The 18,958-nt window shown below is 45.6% G+C and overlaps 1 protein-coding gene across 3 annotated transcripts; it reads right to left on the bottom strand.

Annotated features, from left to right (window-relative positions):
* Window positions 1–620: 620 nt before the first annotated feature.
* Window positions 621–18,944, bottom strand: acss2 (acyl-CoA synthetase short chain family member 2). 3 transcript variants are annotated; one of them, XM_035159023.2, is made up of 19 exons: window positions 18,265–18,944; window positions 17,208–17,403; window positions 12,499–12,590; window positions 12,154–12,257; window positions 11,994–12,066; window positions 10,927–11,002; window positions 10,480–10,591; window positions 9,706–9,750; window positions 7,373–7,510; window positions 7,065–7,235; window positions 6,179–6,312; window positions 5,489–5,621; window positions 5,216–5,272; window positions 5,000–5,080; window positions 4,796–4,904; window positions 4,023–4,091; window positions 3,258–3,434; window positions 2,931–3,005; window positions 621–2,581 (listed from the first exon to the last, which is right to left on the bottom strand). In XM_035159023.2, the coding sequence occupies exons 1-19, from the start codon at window positions 18,389–18,391 to the stop codon at window positions 2,454–2,456; spliced, it is 2,097 nt and encodes a 698-aa protein (XP_035014914.1). In that variant the 5' UTR covers window positions 18,392–18,944; the 3' UTR covers window positions 621–2,453. The 3 variants fall into 3 exon arrangements, with proteins under 3 accessions (XP_035014914.1, XP_035014913.1, XP_035014915.1); XM_035159022.2 differs by having other exon boundaries at window positions 9,706–9,753; XM_035159024.2 differs by lacking the exon at window positions 9,706–9,750.
* Window positions 18,945–18,958: the final 14 nt, after the last annotated feature.

Genomic DNA, 18,958 nt, shown 5'->3' on the forward strand with positions numbered 1-18,958 from the left:
ACATGTGTCTCTGAGGTTTCTACCTTCTTTACCTGTTAAAGGTTTTAGTAGTTTGACTCTTGAGGGTTAAGGACAGAGGACGTCTCACCTTGTTAAAGACCATGAGACAAACTGGGATTTGTGAATATGGGATATACTAATAAGATTTGATTGATTGATTATTTTGTTTTTATTTAATTGTTCTTTAATCAATGGAGTTAATTCCCATTAAGAGATTTCCAGAAACCCTTCATCTAAATAAACGGTCTCGTCTTGATCTCCTTAAACCAACGATATTAGTTTGGCAGTAATGTAACGATGATTCTGTGACACACGACCACAAGTCCTGATTCCAGTTTGAATGTAAAATAGAAAGAGTCTTGAAACTGTGCAGAAACAATCCAATAAAGATGAATTACATGAGCAGAGGCATCTCTGTGCATCACTGTCATGGAGTTACTCATGTCCATCTCTCCTCTGGTTGACCAGTTTACTCAGGCCCAGTATCAGTCCCACTGCAGCTGCTACTGGGAAAACAGTGTTTGAGTTCTTTCCCATCCAAAGACACCACGACCGAGTTGATGGGTCTGAAAGATGTGGAGCTCTTCATGAGTGATAAAGAAAGAGGCGGAGACAGAGGGTCAGAGGTCACGTCCTTTTACTGCTCGACACAGAGAAATGAAAACAAGATGAACAGAGCAAGTGTCTCGACTTATTACACAAGAAAAACATGAGAATCAAACAAGCAGCTGCACTTTTTAACATTAGAGACAGAAACGAGTTTCTACATCCACCAGCTCCACCGCTTCTCTCGAACGTCGAACTTCGCTCAAACCACAGACGTCTGCAGAGGAAAAGACTTTTCACACCAGAATCACCTGGATTTACATTTTCATGACAAAGACAGATGAAGGTTTTAATCTGGTGATAATCTGGAGCATCAAGTGTAGATTAACAGGAGTTCAGGTTCACCTGACTCAATGTGATCGAAGGTCAAGATCAACTGGAGCAGCTCAAAATACTGGAGCCAACATTTCCCATGATGCACCAGATAGTCTTTTCTTTAAACTCATAAATTCATAAACAAAGATAAACGACGACTCATGAAAATGAAGTCAAAACGTCCGACAAAATTATTATTCTATTAATTCATCAGTTAATCTATGGATTGTTTTTGATTCATTAGTCGTCGACTTGATTTAATTACATCAGAACAATTGTCCAGAACTGGAGACGTCCTCTGATTCCTTCAGACCCAAAACCCGGATATTCTCAATTCGTTTGTTTTCTTTTACAATTTGTTGAAAGTGACTGAAACACCTTTAGTCGTAGAATTTGCTGCATCTCCTCGTTTCAGCAGCAGAGATGAAGATCTCAGGTAGAACAAGCCGATGGGAAACAGATGCACTAACGAGCTGGAGGTTTAATGAAGCCTTTTTCTTTTCTTGAGGACACATTTCATTTGTGAGCAGTTTTCTTTCTTCTACATTTTGATTTACCAGACTCAGTCTCCGACGGGAGGAAGCTGCTGAACCATGGAAAGTATGTTGCTGGTTTTTCACGGTGACAGACACACATCAGTTTTTTCCTCTGACATGATTCTTTAATAAAAAAGATCTTGAATATTCAAATGTTCCCTTTGATTCAGGCTCAATGTAAAGGACTTATATCGATAACATCTTCCCTGGTTGGTTAACGAGCGTTTCGGTTCCTGAGCCGCGTGAAGCTCTTTCTGCTGTTTTCACCAGATCCTCCAAATACCATTAAAAAAACTGAAGAAGAAAACGTACGAGCGACGAACGTGCGGACGCACAAACAGAAAAGATCCTCAAACCTCCAAACACAAGACACAAATCTACATTAAAAAATTACAATAGAAATTAAAATGAAGCGTTTTCAAATGAAGCAAATCCTCCGTGTAAAGAACAGGACGATGGCGTCGAGCGAGGGGAGGAGACTTGTTGGAGAAACGTTAAACTTCACACGAGTCTTATTCCGCTCTAGAAACTCGTCTTTAACCACATCTGTCGGACGAGCCCTGGATCTATGCTTTGACTGAGCAGTTACACGTTAACATATTGCTGCGTATTATTGGCTAAAACACGAGGATAAAACAAGACTCCGCCTCCAGCAGCGTCCCACTGCAGGACGGTCTTACCCACAAACAACCTCTAGCTTCTCAACCTCACTGGTTATTTCTAACAGCAGCATCTCTGTCACCTTCTGGACACATTTCATCCAACCTGTTCAATCCAGATGTTGAAATCTGTGATGTGAAATATACGATGATGTGTCGTCATGTTAAATACGTGCTGAGCAGGAGCTAGAGGTTGTCATCAAGCCAAGACCGAGTTCAAAGAATTCCTCCTCCTCCTCCTCCTCCTCCTCCTCATCTTGTCCTGCTTCTTCTTCGGCCATTGTTAAGTTTGTGGCCGTCGTTGTGCACGCCGTCGGAGTGAGGATCCCTGAGGTCGTCACACGCCGGCGCCGCATCTGTTCTGGAAGAGCTGCTCGACGACCGAGGAGTCGGCCAGCGTGGAGATGTCCCCCAGCTCCCGTTCATCGCAGGCGATTTTGCGAAGCAACCGCCGCATGATCTTTCCTGCAGAGAGAGAGAAGAGGGGAATATGGTGATGACAAGAACATAAAGAAAGAGTGTGAAAGAGAAGATAAGCACTGTGCGCTTTTAAGAAACTTCTTTATTTTACAGTTTCCTATTTTAATATAAAAAATGCAGACACACAGTTTGCTTTGAGGGAGTTTTACAGGTTTACACAAGTGATGCAACATCTATAACACGAGCCTTGTTCTTAAATGAGGAAACGTTACGCTGTTGTTCTGTCACTTGATCCAACTGAACTGAAGATTTCTCTTTGTCCACACGTGCAGCAGCAGTGAAGCAGCACTCTTCTTCCTCATCCGTCCTTGATTTCTAATTCCTGTGAACTGACCTGATCGGGTCTTGGGGAGTCCCGGGGCGTTCTGGATGAAGTCCGGTGTGGCGATGGCGCCGATCTTCTCCCTCACTGTGAAACACCAAACACAAAGGACATCAGACTAACTTCCACATCGCGCTGTTTCTTACAGATGCTGCAAATATGAGACACAGAAACCTGTTTCATAAATCTTAAAAGAAGCTCTTTTCCTCACAGATCTAAATGTTGTTTCATCTGTGCTGGAGAATCGGATCCTATTTGTCCCCAGATGATCTTAAAAGCTGTTTGAGAAGCTCGTCCTCCAACGACAACTCTCAGTAAAACACCTCCATGCTTACGCACCTTGTTGTTTGAGTTCTGCCTCTAGCGTGCGGCTGAACGTCAGTCCATCGTTGAGTGTTACGAAGCAGTAGAGGCTCTCTCCTTTGACAGGGTGTGGTCGGCCCACCACGGCGGCCTCGGCGACAGCCTCGTGCTCCACCAGCGCCGACTCCACCTCCGCTGTGCTCAACAAGTGACCTGAAGGAGGAGATGGAATCAACGGGTTTACCAGAACAAGGAGGATGTCCGACCAGAAGAGGAGTTCTGGGTCGGGATCAAACTGAACATGGTTCTGTTGGTTTGCACTGAAAACACTTTGTTGGATAGTTTGGACTTTTGGACCAATCACAGGAAGTAGAGACAGAATTAAACAGTAGAAGAAGAAGAAGTCTTCACCTCCGACGATATGTTTGAACTACGATGTTGTTCACTTGGTGCATTTGAACTAGTGTGTAGTACTGTAGTACTGTACTGTAGTACTGTGTAGTACTGTAGTACTGTGTAGTACTGTGTAGTACTGCGCCTGAAGGTGCTGATGCTGGTAGTGGTACCATCCTCATGTTACCATAGCAACCAGATGAAGGGTAAATTACAAAGTGAAACCAAACAGATCAAACACATGAAGCTTCAGACTCAGATCCTCAGAACAATGAAGGATCAATTCTCTTTTGATCGACTGATTGATTAATTGCCTCCTAATAACAAGTGAAGACCAGTTTGAGGCTTTTTATAAAACTAAATATGTTGCAGGTCTTCGGTGGCTCACGGAGCCAACAGGAGTCTGACCTGAGACGTTCAGCATGTCGTCGATCCGCCCTGTGATCCAGTAGTAACCGTCCTTGTCTCTACGGCAACCTGTGGGATGAGAGCGTCATTCCAACAGACTGCCATGACTCCTAATAGCCACTAGGGTGAGTGGGAGGTTCTTCTATTCTTAGGATTTCTGATAAAATGGCCTACATCTATTTACATTGTATATGATTTGCATCTTTCTTTTTCTACAGACACAATTGTAAACAGCTCCAACACAGGCTGAGATTCCACCTCAGTCTTCATATTATCGTGTCTTAATCACAGGCAGAAGAAGTTTCCACTGGTTAAAGGAACTGAAGGTTCCTTCAGATCTTCAGGATCTACTTCAGACAAATGAGCTGAATGTCTGGTGGTCGCAACGCAGACGATTCTACGACAGAAAATGAGGAACAGGCGACACTGCATCAACAAGACAGGGACTCACATCGAGGGCTGCTCATCGGGACTTTCTGTTTTGCAGACGAGTTTATAGAGAAGCAACGAGAGCTAATATAATACTAAATAAAATTACCAATTTGGAAAGTACACCCACCCCCAAGCAGGAACTTTTGTTGAGGGTAAAAAAAAGTTCAGCCCCTGCAAAATCTAACTTCCTACAGAGAAAATGCTATATGCTATATGCTATATCCCCACCAACGGTTTTTATTCGATGCTGCTGTTCCTGTTTCCTGAATCTTTAAACTACAGATAAACAGTGAAATCAGATCTGACTGTGAGATGTCCTCTGACTCGTCTTCCTCTCTCACCGTCTCCGGTGACGTAGTATCCTGGGAACTTCTTGAAGTAAATGGTTTCAAACCTCTGCTGGTTTCCGAACACCGTTCTCATCACACCGGGCCACGGCTGTTTGAACACCTGTTTGGAAGAGGAACACGGAGCCGTCAACCCGTGAGACTGGACACCAGCGTGATCCTGGGAAAACATACTGGTTTGATAATAAAGGTCCTGACCAGGTATCCTTCACTCGGCCCCTCCAGCTCCTCTCCTGACTCATTCAAGATGGCAGGCACCACTCCGAAGAACGGGAACGTCTGGAGGACAGAAACGACACAATTTGAGGAAATTGAACCAAAATACACAGGAAACGTGCGTCAGCTCGTGCTGGTGACGTCATCAGAAGCCGGGGAGCCGACACATCCCAGCTGCCAATCATGTCTTTTACTCACAGCAGATCCAGGTTTCATGGGTGTGGCTGCAGGAAGAGGAGTCAACACGTGTCCGCCCTGAAAGAGACACAGGAAATGGTTTATATCCCACCCAGTGTCGTTGAACTGTCTCTCCAACAGGGGGAGCCACACCTCACAGTCCGTCACCTGCTCTCAGTGAGGAAGTAACAGGACAAACGTTCGTCACGCTCGTTTCACAAAACAACTCGAAAAGACTCGGCTAAAGGTTTCCTTGTAGACTGTGGATGTTGTTCTTAGTTTCTTTAAACTTACAGTTTCCGTTTGCCAGAAGGTGTCGACTATAGGACACCTCCTCTCCCCCACCACAGTGTAGTACCAGTGCCAGGCCTCAGGGTTGATGGGCTCCCCCACGGTGCCCAAAATCTTGAGGGAGTCTCTCTTATACCTGCCGACAGAGACAGAGCGAGAAGCCATTAAAACTGCCTCCGTGATGTGGACCTGATAAATCTCATTTTACCAAAACAGGAGGTCGGACGGACCTTCATCTTTGGATCCAGGAGAAGGTTTGTGGCAAATCTGAAGAAATTCCCCGACAGCAAAATGTCACGTTCAAGAGGTCAATAAGACGACAACTTGACCTTTGACCTTTAGTTACCAACGTCTACTCTGTTCTTCCTCGAGTGAAATTTGGAACAAAGCTGCAGAACTTTCCACACGTTGGAGATCTAACGTTCACGTTATAACTCAGTCACTAACCTGGTGACACGGAGTGTGAATAAAAGTGAATAAAATAAATCTTTAACATCTCAAATGCTGTTAAATGTGATGATATATATTTTCTTATCTTCATGAATCAATGAATTAACCATGAACTCAATTTGATTCTAAGCTGACGAGTGTTTTATACTAATGGAAACGCAAATATGTATCACCTGATTTGAAATGCTGATTTAAAAACACAACCGGACGAGGACGTGGGATCAAACTGAGACGAAGACTCACTTCTGCACCGGCTCGCTGCCGTACTTCATCAGCAGCCGGATGGCGGTCGGCGCCGTGTAGAACTTGGTCACATGATATTTGTCCACAATCTCCCACATGCGGCTCACGTCAGGGTAAGTGGGCAGACCCTCAAACTGCAAACAGAACAAAACCAGGTTTAATGTGAAGTTAGATCAGATCCCTGGTTTCTTTGAGTGATGGGTTCGACGCCCTGCTGTTTCCTTGACCAATGAGCTTCATCTAGAGTGATGTCATCACTCATTGTGACTCAGCATAATGCCGACATCTTTACTGTAAGGTTATTTTCACATTCTCTGTATTAACATCAACACATCTACTCTCTTCTGGATAATCTCCTGAGCTTTTCTCCCATTCTGATATTATCTGGATATAAAAAAACTCCACGCAGCCCTTCTGGAGAATGTCCAGAGATTATCTGGAGCTCAGTGCAGGTCTGGAAGCTGCAGGTCTGGAAGCTGCAGGTCTGGAAGCTGCAGGTCTGGAAGCTGCTGCTCTTTCCCTTGTGTGGGATCAACAGATCTATCTCATCTTAACAGGGAGATGGTTTATGAGCGGAGAGCAGCTCCCGTTTCCACAGAAACCTTTAGAGGCAAAGTTAACTAACACAGATTCTCTGCTCAATAAAAAGATGAATGAATAATTAGTTATGTTAGTCGAGCAGAAACGTAAGAATGTTGAACCCCAGAGATCAGCTCTAAATCTAAATTATAGGATGAATGTATTTAAAGTGACTTGAAATGTTAAGTTTCCTGTTTGTGAGGATTCTTTAGTTGCAGTGCATCGTGGATGAAATCACAATAGAGCGGCCGTCGGCCAAGTTGGCTGAAGTTTGTAAAAACAGGAAGTTGAGTCATCCCAGTCTCACCAGCACACTGGTGGCGCCGTTGGCCAGAGGGCCGTAGGTGATGTAGGAGTGTCCGGTGATCCAGCCGATGTCGGCCGTGCACCAGTAAACATCATCGGGCTGGTGGTCGAACACCAGTTTAAAGGTGGTGGCGGTGTAGAGCATGTAGCCGCTGACTGTGTGAAGAACTCCCTGCGGACGAGAGCAGAGCACGAGGAGCACGAGCATTTTTATTAGATGTTCCTGTTTCCTGAATATCTGAATCTCTTAAACGACAGTTACACAGTGAACTCAGATTGTGGAAGCGTTCCGTCACACGCGTGTTGTACCTTGGGTTTGCCGGTGGAGCCGCTCGTGTACAGGATGAACAGAGGATCTTCAGACTCGCACCACTCGGGTTCACACTCGTCTGAAGCTCCTCGTGTCAGACTGAGCCAACACAGGTCGACATCCGGGTTCCACGGGACCTGGGAGGACATTTAATACACAACAAACAGCACGTACACACAGAAGAGACACGAACATGGAGTCAAACAGACAGAGACACACAGACGGGTAGAGAGGACAAACGTGTAAATACCCAGTTAACGATACATGTCCTGTCAATCAGAGACTTGACAGAATAATGTTTCTAGCATCTTAACACAAAGGTGAAAGAAAGTTAGTTTCATAAACACACAAACGAGCAGAGAGCAAAACGAGTGAAAGGTTTAGATCCGAGTCACAGTGAATAAACAGTGAAGCTCATTTACTGTCTGAACACAGTAAATAAAGATGGACGACAACACAACAACCAAAGTGAAGCCCGAACATCTGGAACACCCCCGACTGCAGTGTAGGACATAAACCCTCCAACTCCATGTTAGCAGATGGGACGATAAATGAATGTTTGTCAAAGATGGTTTATGTCGTTTTAGCTCGATCTTATCATGATGATCTGATGCTTGGTTTGAATTAGTCATTGTATAAAATGGGCTGAGACGTCATGATTGACAGCAGCGACTGACTCAGGTACAGTTTATGACGCAAGACAAAAATATGACGTAAAATACCGACAGTTTTAGCAATGCTGGGGAAAGATTTAATCTTTGTGAAATAAAATCGTTTCATTCGTTCGTTCTGTTTTCTCGTTACGATTTTACTCTCGAATATGAGAAGAAACTTGTAATATAACAAAAGTGAAGTCACAATTTTTAAAGATCATTCTGTGTTCCTCACATGTTCCTGACATGTTCCTCACATGTTCCTCACATGTTCTGCAGGTTCTGTCTGTGAGAACAAATGTCTGAGTCAGTGTCTCTGGACATGTTCTGGATCTTCTCCTGCAGCCTCCTAGTAAAATGTGTGTAACACGTCAGAGTGAGTCCATGTGAGGAAACAGCAGGACAATGTGTGGAAGCTTCCCAGTGAGCGAGTGGACGTGTTGATGAGGTTTCTAACACGTGACGGACGTGAAACTGGAAGAACACAAACATCTCAGGATGAAGAAGAGGAGCCGTACACGTAGAAGACGAAGACGTCAACTTGGAAACACGAGGAGGTTCCAGATCTTCTGGTGATGAGGGCCGACGCCGGTGTGGATGAGCTGTAAACAACAACACTGATCTTTCCACAGCAGAGTTTATACGTCATGTCCGGCCTCCTGCTGCTCTACAGGCTCCGCCCCTCTACCAAGGCTCCGCCCCTCGCCTGGATGTTCCCCACATGTTCCTGTGTGAACGAGTCGGACCCGACAACCTGCTGCTGCTTCACAAACACTAACTACAGGAAATGAACAGACATTTTTTCCCGGAAATGTCTGAAGTTGTAGTTTAATCCAGAGAAGATGTGACCAGATGTGAAGCGACGCAGGAAAGACGTAGAAAGGAGAAACACAGGGCTCCACCTCTGCTCTTCATTCATAGAAAGTTATTATATAGTTTAGTTCTGAAGTGAAGGAGCATTGAAGAAGAGAAAACACAGGTCACTGAGCGACTGCACCAACAATGTGCAGTCGAGGTTAGAGGTTAAAACTGCAGCAGAGAGATTTCACAACAGATGAGAAAACTGTGTTAATCCAACGCTTACACAGAATTTACACTTTATTCCAATGACTTCAGACACGACAGCAAACATTTGAGAACATGAGCCACACTTTCACTTTCCTGATGCTTTGTCCAAATTTAGGAGAATTTAATTCTGTTGTATGAAATTTCAGTAAATTTTAAGTGTGGTTTTTAATTGAATTGCATGTTTTGTAATTGTGTTTCATTCACCAGCAGCTGGTTCTGATTCCAGCTGATATCCGGCTGACTGGCAAATTATTTTATTCTAAATTCGAGAAAGATAATTTGTCATGTTCAAAAAGTCGTCTGAACTGTAAATAATCACCAGAATAACAAACTGCTGTTTGGTAAAATCCATAAAGTTCTGATTATTGCATCGTAAAATGTAGTTCAATTTACATTTTGAATTGAAATGTCCCAACAAGACATTTATTTAAAATACTATTTAACAAATAAACTAAAGTTCGGATTAAAGTTTTACTTTCAAACTCAATTTATTGTTTTTACCTGTTTTTACAGCAGTAAAATGTAAATTGTGTGTGTGGGTGAAACTCCCGTCTAGAAAGCAAACACAGAAGTTCTGGGGATTCAGTGGAGGGAGAAGGGGATGAAAATACCTGCGGAACAGGACGCGTTTTCTTTATTCTCCCTGTCTGTTTCTCCTGCTGGACAGGAGTGAGGAGAGGAGGAGGAGGAGGAGGAGGAGGAAGGAGAAGTTAATGAGGGAGATTCGTTATTTAAAACCCAAAGTGAAAAACAAGCAGGGTCCAACTGGTTAAACCAACTGAGAGAAAAGATTTAACAGGTTTAAGGGTTGATTATTGTAAAAAATACTAAATCACAGAGAAAAGACCCGAACTTTCTGAATCTTTCAGAGAAAACATACAAGCAGAAAAGGAAAAGTTTGGTGACGAACCCAGTTCATCAATTTCAGAGAAATCAAACTGTTTATTGAGATAAATAAATCTCAGTTTAAATCTTTGTCTCATTGTGAATGAATCCCATGAAAAGACGCAGACCAGCGAAGAGTTGGTGCGACGCTAACGACTGACAGACGTTTTCTGTCTGCGACCCTACGGATGGTTCGACTCTCGGGGGGGGGGGGCTTCAGGCCGAACGCTCTCCTGCTCGATGACGGGCACGAAGGCCGAGGTTACTCTGACTCGAGATGAAGTAAACTAAGCACAGCTAACACAGCTCACGTGTAAACGTCCCAACGTCTAGTTAGTCTGAGACGTTTTCGTGATGTTTCCATGCTGGTGACGGCTTCACATGGTTTCTTCTCTGGAGGATCTGACCTCACACATCACAGATGTATTATAAGGGTTTTACCATGGGATGATTTACAGATGAGATTCATCTGACTTTGTGCTTTCTAACTTGTTGTTTACCTGCAGATCAGGACAGGGTCGTTTGGCTGGAGGAGACTGAGAACCCAGAGACGTCTCCTCTGCCTCTTTGGACAAGTGTCTCAGCATAATGCACTTGTGCAATGGGAAACCCCTGCAGAGACAGACACAGGGACAAGATTGTCTTATCGCTCTTTTAGCAGGTACATGTGGGTTTTTAAACGCAGGTAAACTGTTAAAATGCTGCTAAAGCTTAACCAAACATATTGTTAATAATAATAATAATAATAATAAGCCAGAGGAATAACAATATTGTGTAAGTACCACCACTAGGCACACATTTCGACCCTCGAAAGAGGAATTGAGTTAAAACAACAAAAGAAAAGAGTTGTTTGTCTGATGTAACTTAAAGTTAAAGGTTGTGATTGGTACATGTGACTCGACCTGTGTGTGTGTGTGTGTGTGTGTGTGTGTGTGTGTGTAGCTTACTTGTCTCTGCATTTCTGCAGTGCTTCGTCAGCTAAGAGCTTCAAGTTGATCAGCTTGTCTCCTCGATAGAAACCGTCTGAGCGATGGAGATTAAAAACCCAACAGATGAAGAGAAGGAGACACAAAGTGATGAGGCAAAATTAAACACTGAAAGAAAAGGTAGATATTATATGAATGACATTCTTTATCATTTTAAATCAAAGTCTGAGAACAATAAACACAATATAAGAGATGTAAGTTGAGTGTGTGTGTTTCCTAATCACAGACCATTAGCCCAGTGGATTAAACAGGTTTCCTTCCCCAGACTCTAGATAATAAGACTTTACTGGTCCCAGTCTGCGGAGTGTCTCTGACCCGCTCGGCCCTGGTAGACGATCAGTGATCAGCTCCACGAGGGTCTTGTTGGTCGTTTTATGAGTTTGCTAATGTTGGTTTCGTTGAGAAAGAACAAAAACAAACAAACTCTGCATGAAGCCGAAACAAAAACCGGGTTCCTGGGCCTGAAGGAAATCATGCTACGGGAACATTAGCATGATTGAGACCTAACACGTAATATTTTAACATATTCAAGGGCTTAGATTTAAAAAGCCAGCAGAGACCCTGCCTATCCCAGGATGCATTGCATGGCGGCGATGAAGCTAACGAGCTAGCCCTCTCGTTGGTTACGTGAACGCCGCCTCAAGTCACAACAACAACTTGGAAAGTGGGCGGAGAGTTGCTGATGTCATCACTCATAAACCAATGAACATCATTTTACCATCAGCTCTAAATAGAAGATTGTAAAGTAACTTGTCAAAACACAATCTGACCTTTTTATGATTAAGATATTAAATGTCTATTTATATATATTCATATTATTTATCCGTCTGTCACTCCTGATCCGTTTCCTTTGATCCTCATAATTAGTAAATGTTGTAAAGTGTTAAACACAATATGTTGTTCACACATGACGACACAGGTCAGAACCAGTGGGTCCTCCAGGTCTTTGTGGAAGTGTGTTGTGTCTGATCTGCAGGTAGGTTGGACCTGACCAGCATCTCCCTGTGGACCTGCTCTCTTCCACTGACCTGCAGTGATGAGCAGTGAACACTGCGAGTCCATGATCCTCTCACACAGAGACTCAGCAGAGAAACCTGCGAACTGGACACAGCACAACAGAGTTAACACCCGTCTTCCACACGCCGATGTGCTGCTCACACGTCTGTCATGTGCTCACGGAGAACGCACCACGATGGAGTGCACGGCTCCGATGCGGACACAGGCCAACATGGCGACCACCAGCTCCACCACCATGGGCATGTAGATGGACACACGGTCGCCCTTCTTCACGCCTGCAGAGAAACACAGACGAGACTTTCACCGACTTTACTCCGTCACTCACAACATGAATTAAACACCAATAAACCAGGAAATTGAATAAAGTCAAACACAGAATTCTACAAAGACAAATCTCTATTGTGGATTAGTGAGGTCACGATGAGTCTGTTTCATCAGGTCAGTGTGTGAATCTGCAGGGATTCGACCCAGCGGTGCGTTGACCGTTCAGCTGTGAACCAGGGGGCGGTCACCTACCCTGAGACTTCAGGACGTTGGCGAACTGACAGACCCTCTGCAGCAGCTCTGTGTACGTCACCGTCAGCTCATCACCAGGCTCGTTTCCTTCCCTGAGGTGAACAGGAGGACACATGAAGAAACAGAGCGGCTCCTCCTCTCATCACACCATGAAACAAACAAGTTAGAGAACACGATTATTATTAATATCAGGAGATGGGTTTTTCCCCTTATTCAAAACGCTCTCTCACTCTGAGCTCATTAAACACTGTGCAGAGTTTAGAGTCAGAAACGTTTCCCACGACTCAAGAGCCCTGAACCTCCCGGATCACGGATCTGTGAGGAAACATCGGAGCGACAGGACAGAGAATCTACATCCTGCTTATTTGAAACTTTACCTTGATTACGGTTAATGAATGATTTTTGGGAGGATTAACAAGCGACTCTGCTCTTTTCTAATCACTCTCACGTAGAAGCCATCTTTATAAAAACCTGCTGAATTCATATTCATGTTCCTGGATCAATGCACCAGAATCTGACAGAATTGGGACGCAGCTTCAGACCCCCCTGCCTGTTCTCCGCCTGCCTCCCTCCCTCCGTCACCAAGTGTCCATCATGTGCTTCAGTTTGTCGACTGTGACGCTCAGAGACGAGCAGGACACGGCTCAGAGACGAGCAGGACACGGCTCAGAGACGAGCAGGACACGGCTCAGAGACGAGCAGGACACGGCTCAGAGACGAGCAGGACAAGGCTCAGCGAGGCAGAGCTGTCACGACTCATTCACTTCTCTGTCCGTTCGCCAGATAATGGTTTTAATGTTAAGTTCTTACTCCTGAGTGTGTGAGTGTGTGAGAGTGAGTGTGTGTGTGTGTTGAAATAAAAAGTGCACTCAGTTCCTCAAATGTCCAGGATGATTCTCTGTTGTGAAAATCTGGAAAGTTGAGACGTGTAGAGTTTCACAACTGTGCTGAAGTTTTACCAAACAAACGCGCCTGCAACCAGAGTGGAGATATTTCTGTCTTGTTTCCGTGTCGTTGAGACAGAGGAGGAAGTGTACGTGACGGGAAAGTAGCTGAGCCTGCTGAGCCTGCTCTGCCTGCTCTGCCTCCTGCCTGCTCTACCTCCTCTGCCTGCTCTACCTGCTCTGTCTCCTCTACCCCTCTGCCTGCTCTGTCTCCTCTACCTCCTCTACCTCCTCTGCCTGCTCTGCCTGCTCTGCCTCCTCTGCCTGCTCTGTCTCCTCTATCTCCTCTACCTGCTCTGTCTCCTCCTCCTCTGCCTGCTCTGCCTCCTTTGCCTCCTCTGCCTGCTCTGCCTCCTCTGCCTCCTCTGCCTGCTCTACCTCCTCTGCCTCCTCTGCCTGCTCTGCCTGCTCTACCTCCTCTACCTCCTCTGCCTGCTCTGCCTCATCTGCCTGCTCTGCCTCCTCTGCCTCCTCTACCTGCTCTGCCTCCTCTGCCTCCTCTGCCTCATCTGCCTGCTCTACCTGCTCTGTCTCCTCTGCCTCACCTCCTCTACCTGCTCTGCCTCCTCTACCTGCTCTGTCTGCTCTGCCTCCTCTGCCTGCTCTGTCTGCTCTGCCTCCTCTGCCTCCTCTACCTCCTCTGCCTCCTCTGCCTCCTCTACCTGCTCTGCCTGCTCTGCCTCCTCTGCCTGCTCTACCTGCTCTACCTCCTCTGCCTCCTCTGCCTCCTCTACCTGCTCTGCCTCCTCTGCCTCTGTTGTTCAACCCCGAGTTCTGGACGATGAGAGGAAATGTCCAGTTCAGTTCATGACTGAAAGCATCTCGGTCAAGCTTTAATTTGGACGAGTGATTAGTTGGACAACCTAATGCCCCCAGATTAGAATCTGAACATTTACTAGACATTCAGTCCTGAACAAAGAATCAGTGAAACAGCTGATCGAGACCAACAGTGTTGAAGAGAGGAGCGAGAATAAAGAAGAAGAGTCGAGGACCAGTAGAAACTAAACCAGTTCACAGACCAGTCAGTCTCAGGTTTACTGGTTCAGTGACACAACCATGAAACAGGAGTTGTTCCTGTGAGACATCATGTGACATTTAGCTGAAAGGATCGATTATATAAAATAATCCTTAGTGATGTTTTCACTTGTTTCATCGAGGTTCTATGAATTGTTCTTTACCCTAGAATGAGACCTTTATATTTACATACTTTATATTTACATACTTTATATTTACATACTTTATATTTACATAGGCTGCAACATGACACTTCACCACTAGATGTCACTAAATTCTACACACTGAACCTTTAACTAAGGTCAAATCCAGCCAAACATTGTCATGTTTTTCTGAACCTTCTTTCTCATTTATTCCTCAAATGGGACACACACACACACACACACACACACACACACACACACACACACACACACACACACACACACACACACACACACACACACACACACACACACACACACACACACACACACACACACACACTCACTTTCTATTGGTTTCCAGCCAAATACAAAAAGAAACCTTTGAGAGAAACAAAGACTGTAAACTCTTCCTGGTTCAGCAGCCGCGAGGGGAGATTCTTTCTGCTCGAGCTGAAGTGGTTCAGTGATCCAGTAAGTGAGTGAGTGAGTGAGTGAGTGAGTGAGTGTGTGTGTGTGTTCCAGTAGAGTTCATCCAGAGTGCCTAATGTTTCTTTAAGAGTGTATTTTTGGAGTTAGTAGTGGCGGAGCTGAAAGGTCTCTGTGACCCAGTTGGGAGTTGCATTCACTGAATCCCGACACGAGGATAAAGCTCTGACCTTCATAATCATTTCCAACCTGATATCTGAGCTGCTGTGTTGTTCACATTGAGGCCGTCAGACAAAGCACACAAGACAAACGATGGTAGCACGTTGGTGTGAGTAGAAACATCGGATGGATCATAACGCGATGGGTCACTGACATGTCAGAATTAACGCGGGGTGATTCCTTGCAGAATGAGCCGCTCCAAGTACCCACACCCCCGACTCAACACGGCTTCTGCAGACGGGCTCAGATTCACATTTAATTGTGTTAAGTTTGTTTGACTTAATAAAGAAAAAAAAAAGTTTTATTCAACCATCCTATATTTGCTGTCACATCATCCTATGTTTGCTCAGAGGCAAAGCAAAGACACATTTAATTATGGTGTGGTATGTTTTAGTTTGATTCTATTCTTCGTACGTGACCTCGCTGCAGGTACAGTAGCTGATACAAATCTGACAGTGAGCTACACAAGCTCTTTGTTTGAGTAAATGTTTTGTCCTTCGGCTCCGGATCAGGTCAAACGTTATCTTTTGCAACACATGTGGTAAAGCTCAGAGAAAACCACAGTTGTGAAATGAACATCAGGGTATTTGTCACTTTATTACATCACAGTGTTACTTTACTTTCTTGTTTTGGGAGGAGAAGCTTGTCCTGTCTCACGATATCTGTCCATCTCTTACTGAGTCTTGTCCTATTTGTTGTGGCATCGGTAAACGAGCCTGGAGTGACATTTGATTTCCAGCCCAACCCCTCGGCACGCAGCAGTGTCCTGATATTCAGGTCGTGAACTTGAGCGGTGACGACTGACTTTGACTCGGACGGCATTCTTACTTGGAATTTGGAGACTGGGTGATAATAGTTTAACCTAATAAGTGGATGGCTATATAACACAGATTTGACATCGTTGTCTCTTGGTGATGTGACTCAGCACATCTTTAACCTTGAGTCTGTCGTCACACATTTAGAAACCGTCTGAAAGGAGGCGGAACACAGTGACCTACTGTACTCTGTTATCAGGCCACACCCACAAGGTCTGCAAACAGCTCTGATAAGAACAGTCACGTCTCATAGTAATTCACAAAACGTTTAAATCTATGACTCTTTAAATCAGCAGCATGATTTAAGTCTTTATGAAATTATCCACCCACAAGACTGAAACAAGCAAATGTGGGGAATTCATGCTTGAAAATTACTTTTAATAACCAATGATCACACTATTTACAGTTTTCTATCTGTCAAGACCAGATTCCTTCTTCTCCCTGCAGAGACTATATTACTTTGGACTACAATTTAAATTATTTCATCAACTAAACTTTTCCTGTCAGCCCCCCCATCGTAGAATTCAGCTCATCCACAGCGATGACACAACCTCCCTGAATAACCTCGGCCTAGAAGCCCGGGGCAGAGCGAAGTGCAGCACACGTCAGTGACACAAAGATGAAGAGGCAGAAAAGCTCGAGGGACAGAACTTGAGAGCGAATGTGGGTAAAAGAGGAGGATGATGAAAAGAAGCAGGAACAAGTTCAATGTTTCCAGAAAACAACGACATCAGCCAAGAGGCTTAAATTAAAAGATTTGAGCAGGACTGTGTCCATGAAGAAAATGATGCTGCAGATCTGTTGACACGTGCTTTTGAAATCTAACATAGAAAACTGATTAGTCACGATGAAAAGATTTCACTTATTTACACTGATACGTTTATGAGATGAGCAGAGGCCGAGGAGGAAGAGACAGAGGAGACGGAAAGAATGAGAGGAGGAATGTGAGACAACGGGAAAGACAATGGAGAGAGGACGACTGAAGCTCCATTCATGATCAGTTTGTGAAGGGGGGGGGGGCGCTGCCTCTGTGAACACACACAGGGTTGGATACAAAGAGCACACGTACACACACACACGTACACACACACACGTACACACACACGTACACACACACACACACACACGTACACACACACTCTCACCAGTAGAAGGCCACTCTATCGCCCAGCTTCCTCTCGTGCACGTTGCGGTCCAGCAGGTTGTAGCTGATGTTGGTGGAGGCTCCTTCCATACACTTCACAAAGATTTCCCCTTTGGTCACGTCGAAGTTGTACTCGAGGAACGGACCCGTGTGTTTGGTCTTCCAGAAGAAGTCTTTGGCGATGTCTCCCCAGAACTCTGCAGGACAGAGAGCGATTAGAGAGCGGCGCCGCTCAGGGTGAAATGATGAACACGTTAATAAAGTGGAAACGTGCACGAGGCTGTTGCACAGAAGCGACTTATAAGTGCTGATTACACACAAGCAGCAAAGGGTTGCATGTGTTCGTGTGCACGAGGCCTCGAGCTTCTTCTGGACTCTGGTCTAAGTTGTAAAGTGATGGGTGATCACGCTGCTGTATCACAGTATAAATATATTCTGGCATTAACTGTTGAGTCAGGGTTTCCTCTCGTTATTAGAGTCATTCAACAGTCAGCTCAGTAGCCACACACTTCACACACTGTCATTCCTTTTTTAAATGAAATTTGAATGTGATGTAAGAAATGTGGCCGTCCCGCTAAACACTGGTTTCTCCGCAGGTCACTGGTATGAACAGAAATGACCTGCCCCCCCCCCAGAGCAGTGTCAGAATGAAGACACGCACAGTGTCACGCTCCCTGTGGGTTAATGAGCAGGTTTAATGTGACAGAGGAAGTGATGAGTGGTTCATCCTGCTGCTCCTCTCCCACTGGGACTCACTGGGAGTCACTGGGAGTCACTGGACTCACTGGGAGTCACTGGGAGTCACTGGACTCACTGGGAGACTCACTGGACTCACTGGGAGTCACTGGGAGTCACTGGACTCACTGGGACTCACTGGACGTCACTGGAGTCACTGGGACTCACACCTCTAACCACTACACGCTTCGTGCTCCCGGCTAACAGCGGATCTGTTCCCCGGGTAAGTGGACATGTTAGTCCCCGTGCAGGTTGGCTCGGTGCCGGGTCAGGCTGTGTGGATACAGCCGGGCAGCCGGGGCCGGGGCCGGGCAGGGACTCACCGTCGGGCCGCTCGATGGAGCTCGCGTACAGCTCCTTGTATCTGTCGAAGCTGGGGACGTGAGCCTCCTTCTTCAGGTCAGCAGACCCGTAGAAGACGTCTTCCTTCGGGGCTTTGTCGGGAATCATGTCGGTGCCTCTTCACCACGATGAGAGAGAGATCTGCTGCCGGAGCAGGGCTCTGACACACGGACACTTCCCCCCCCGGAGCAGCACAATGAAGCGGTGCAGCTAGCACGATGCTAGCAGCAGAGCTCATCCACACTTCCGGCTTCTGCAGCGCGACTTCACTTTAAACTCCGCGTGCACACACCGACGCTGGAGGCCTCGCGTGCAGTGCAGTGAAGTCCGGGTCGGTTCTGCTGCAGCTCCGGGTCAGTGGGTTCTGGTCTGGAGCTGAAGTCCTGCACGCACACACACACACACACACACACACACACGGTGTCCGGCTAAGCTAACAGGCTAAGCTAGCTCAGTGCAGCTGCAGCGGAGGAGAAGGACGGAGACGTGTTGCTTCTTCTTGAACAGAGTGAGATGTTGGTGAAGATGCAGTGTCCAGTCCGAACTGGGAGGTAACTGGGAGTTACTGGGAGGTTACTGGGAGTTTCCTGGAGTTTCACTGGAGCGGACCGTCTCCGCTGCTGCTGCTTCTTCTTCTTTGTCTCAACTCCAGCAGCAGCCAATCACAGCTCAGGG

This window comes from Hippoglossus stenolepis, chromosome 6, assembly GCF_022539355.2.
Source record: "Hippoglossus stenolepis isolate QCI-W04-F060 chromosome 6, HSTE1.2, whole genome shotgun sequence".
Lineage (NCBI taxonomy): Eukaryota > Metazoa > Chordata > Actinopteri > Pleuronectiformes > Pleuronectidae > Hippoglossus > Hippoglossus stenolepis.